Source organism: Vicia villosa, linkage group LG1 (genome assembly GCF_029867415.1).
Source record: "Vicia villosa cultivar HV-30 ecotype Madison, WI linkage group LG1, Vvil1.0, whole genome shotgun sequence".
Taxonomy (NCBI): Eukaryota; Viridiplantae; Streptophyta; class Magnoliopsida; order Fabales; family Fabaceae; genus Vicia; species Vicia villosa.
This window is the reverse complement of record NC_081180.1, coordinates 163,780,532-163,783,608: the sequence shown is the minus strand read 5'-3', so window position 1 is coordinate 163,783,608 and position 3,077 is coordinate 163,780,532. Positions and strand designations below refer to the sequence as shown.

General features: G+C 31.1%; 1 protein-coding gene across 2 annotated transcripts; it reads left to right on the top strand.

The window, feature by feature from the left end:
* The first annotated feature begins 527 nt into the window (after positions 1–527).
* On the top strand, positions 528–2,582 carry LOC131619919 (mitochondrial import inner membrane translocase subunit TIM14-2-like). Of its 2 annotated transcripts, none has more exons than XM_058890964.1 (3): positions 528–640; positions 992–1,164; positions 2,234–2,582. In XM_058890964.1, the coding sequence occupies exons 1-3, from the start codon at positions 638–640 to the stop codon at positions 2,388–2,390; spliced, it is 333 nt and encodes a 110-aa protein (XP_058746947.1). In that variant the 5' UTR covers positions 528–637; the 3' UTR covers positions 2,391–2,582. The 2 variants fall into 2 exon arrangements, with proteins under 2 accessions (XP_058746947.1, XP_058746942.1); XM_058890959.1 differs by having other exon boundaries at positions 613–744.
* Positions 2,583–3,077: the final 495 nt, after the last annotated feature.

The window sequence follows — 3,077 nt, the reverse complement described above, 5'->3', positions numbered from 1 at the left end:
AATTGTCCATGCTTCATTGCTTGGAATATGAAAGATCATTAGATGATATCCAACCATGGCCAAAAATCTATGGACAAGATCATGTGTGAAACTTTGTAACATGGTTGGACTATACATTCCTCATGACTGAACCTTTCTCTTATTGAACTTTTGGTAGATCTAGACCAAATTTATGCATAAAAAATTATGCTATAATTTAAATTCAATTAGAATACATAATGATATATTTATTTTATAGTAAATATGTGAATTTTTAAATTATTAATTTATAAATACCAATTTAATTACAAATGTCACCAAAAAGAATTAAAATTTATACCAACAACTTACATTCATGCAACTATTGCATAAAAGTTTTGGATTATATTACTCAACAACTTAAAATTATTCATATATATGGTTTTTAAATTATATATAATTAAAATAAAATATTTTCAATCAGGTAAGAGTACAAATATAAATATTTACGTAATGTAATTTAATTGAATCTATACATAAAAAACTATATAATTTAAAATATTTAAAAATGAAAACAAAATCGGCGATAACAACAGTTTGGAAAGAATTGGCGGTGAGGAAACTACTAGAGAAATCAGACGTATCGAGCAAGTTTTCAATTCAAGGTTCTTTAAGCATTATGGTAAACCCTTCATCCTCAATCTTCACCCTATTTCCTCAAATCCAACTTTATTTCAATTTGCAGAGAAACCTCTATTCCAATCCAACGTTTGTTTAAGCATTATGGTAAACCCATCATCCTCAATCTTCACATTTAATTTCAAATTTTCATTTCAAAAACCTTATTTCTCAATGTCTTTTTCCCATAATGCTTTGATTAGGGTTTTACATTCGTATTCAAACCAGAATCTGCATTTGGCACCCTTTTTATGATATGCATAATTTCAATTTTAGTTTTTTCAGTTTTCTCAGTTCTTGAAAGTTTGTTGATTTTCAAATGTTTTTGTGGAACTGAAGTTGAAATTTTGGGCAGGAAACACCATTTATGACAGGGATGGTTGTGGCTGCTGCAGCTTATGCAGGTAGATATGGTATCCAGGCTTGGCAAGCATTCAAGGCTAGACCGGCTGGGATGCGTAAATTTTATGAAGGTGAATTTCATGCTACCATGAATAAGAGGGAAGCAGCTCTCATCCTTGGTGTTAGGTATTTGCATTTTTGTTTTCTATGATTTGTTTAGTTTGTTTTGATTGGATGAACTCATCGCGGCGATAAATTAATAGAAAAGAATCCTTTTTGTTTAATAGGGTTTGGTATTTATGAATGTTTGTAACCTTTCCGCGATATGCTATTTACTGTTTATACAAAATGTTGTCAAATAGAAGCTATCGTGGTGCTAAAGCACTATTGCATAACAAAATTTTTAAAATATACAATTTTCCGCTATCCTCAATTGAAAACATTGGGACAATCATAGCCATAGTAGAATGTCATATACCAGCAATGCGTGCAGCTTGCAAGCACGGGTATCATGTGTCTTTGATTGATTGGTTAAGCTGTGTCTGTATCTGATATTGTCCATCTGATGTATGACTTGAACCCTTTGGATCCTTTCAGATTGCTGGCAAATCAAGAAAGTAAATAAAAACTGAACAATTTGTTGTCCATTTGATGTTGCTATTCCGTCCTCTTTTGTTTGCTTGAAATGTGAACCATGTAATTGGACTTTGAAGTTAGCAATTTGTAAGCGGGCTATATCGAAATAGCGTAGCAATGTAGGGTTTGGTGCGACATTTTTTCTCACGAGCCTCCTGCAGCAATAGCGGTTGTAGTGGCTGCTATTTGCAGTGAAATTGTGGCCCCAAACCGCTATTGCATTCGCTATTAGGATTTCGGAGATAAATTCATCAAATTCTTTTTAAAACTATATGAGATTATTAACAACATAGACCATGACCTATCCCGATCCAATTCTTAGTGCAATTGAAAAGATGAGCAAAATTCAGGAATATGCATTTATTAACTTTATAATTATAAATAGATTGTGAACACATACATGGACAATTTCAATAACTTAATCAGATTTCAGAATGTTAATTAGTCCTTACCTTAAATGGCGTTATGAGCTTAAGAGAGTTACTATGTCTATATTTTCCCCCTTATGTTTTCCAATTGAATTTTGTTTCTAGTCATGCTATTGACAAATTATTTTCCATAAACTTTTTAAGGTTTTTGTTTTTTTGGCTGATTTGATTTTGAATTATCGCTATTGCAGGACAACCACCCCAACTGATAAGATTAAAGAAGCACATAGGAGAGTGATGGTTGCAAATCATCCAGATGCTGGTGGTAGCCATTACCTCGCTTCCAAAATCAATGAAGCTAAAGATATGATGCTTGGAAAGTCCAAAGGTAGTGGAAGTGCATTTTGATGTAGTATAATCTTTTTGCGCATCAGTTCTATGCTTCTAGAATCAATTTTGTCCGTGTCAAAAGTGAAACCAAACACACAATATCTTCTACGAAAATCATATTACACCTTATTATTAGCCTTGTTGTAACTTATGTCATTAAAGTTGAGTTTAGAATGCATTAATAAAAAGTTATTCTATTTGAAATTTTTACATCTTGGTTTTGAATGTAATTGATTTTATATAACTACAAATTCATATTTGAACTATTTGGAGTATTTAATAGGAAGATTGTATGCCAGAACATCTATCATTTTGCACTTCAGCAAACTTCCTGACTTATATATATAAGAACTTCTGACTTACATATAAGTTAATCCTTTGGTTTCATGTAACCAAAAAAAATAAAATCACTTGGTTTCAAAATAAGTTTCATCTTAAATTTGCCTAAATTTTTAGACAGAGAATAAAAAACTTAATAAATAAAGGTATTGTTTATTATAAAATATTCTTATTAATAAGAGTAGAACTAGAAAAATTAATTAGGATGTTTAGTCGAAGTAATTGCATTTGAATGCATGATCCTGCAGTCATAAAATGTTGCCAATGATCATGATTTAAGACTGTCGCAAGAAGTGTTGAGGCTTACAAGTTACAACAAATAGATAGAGTCAGTCAAATTCTCATAAGTCAAATGCTAAATGTAAA

Excerpts from the sequence above, each read along its gene's own strand:
- LOC131619919 (XM_058890964.1), top strand. Across the intron at positions 1,165-2,233 it reads GCTCTCATCCTTGGTGTTAG|GACAACCACCCCAACTGATA; the intron begins GTATTTGCATTT and ends TCGCTATTGCAG.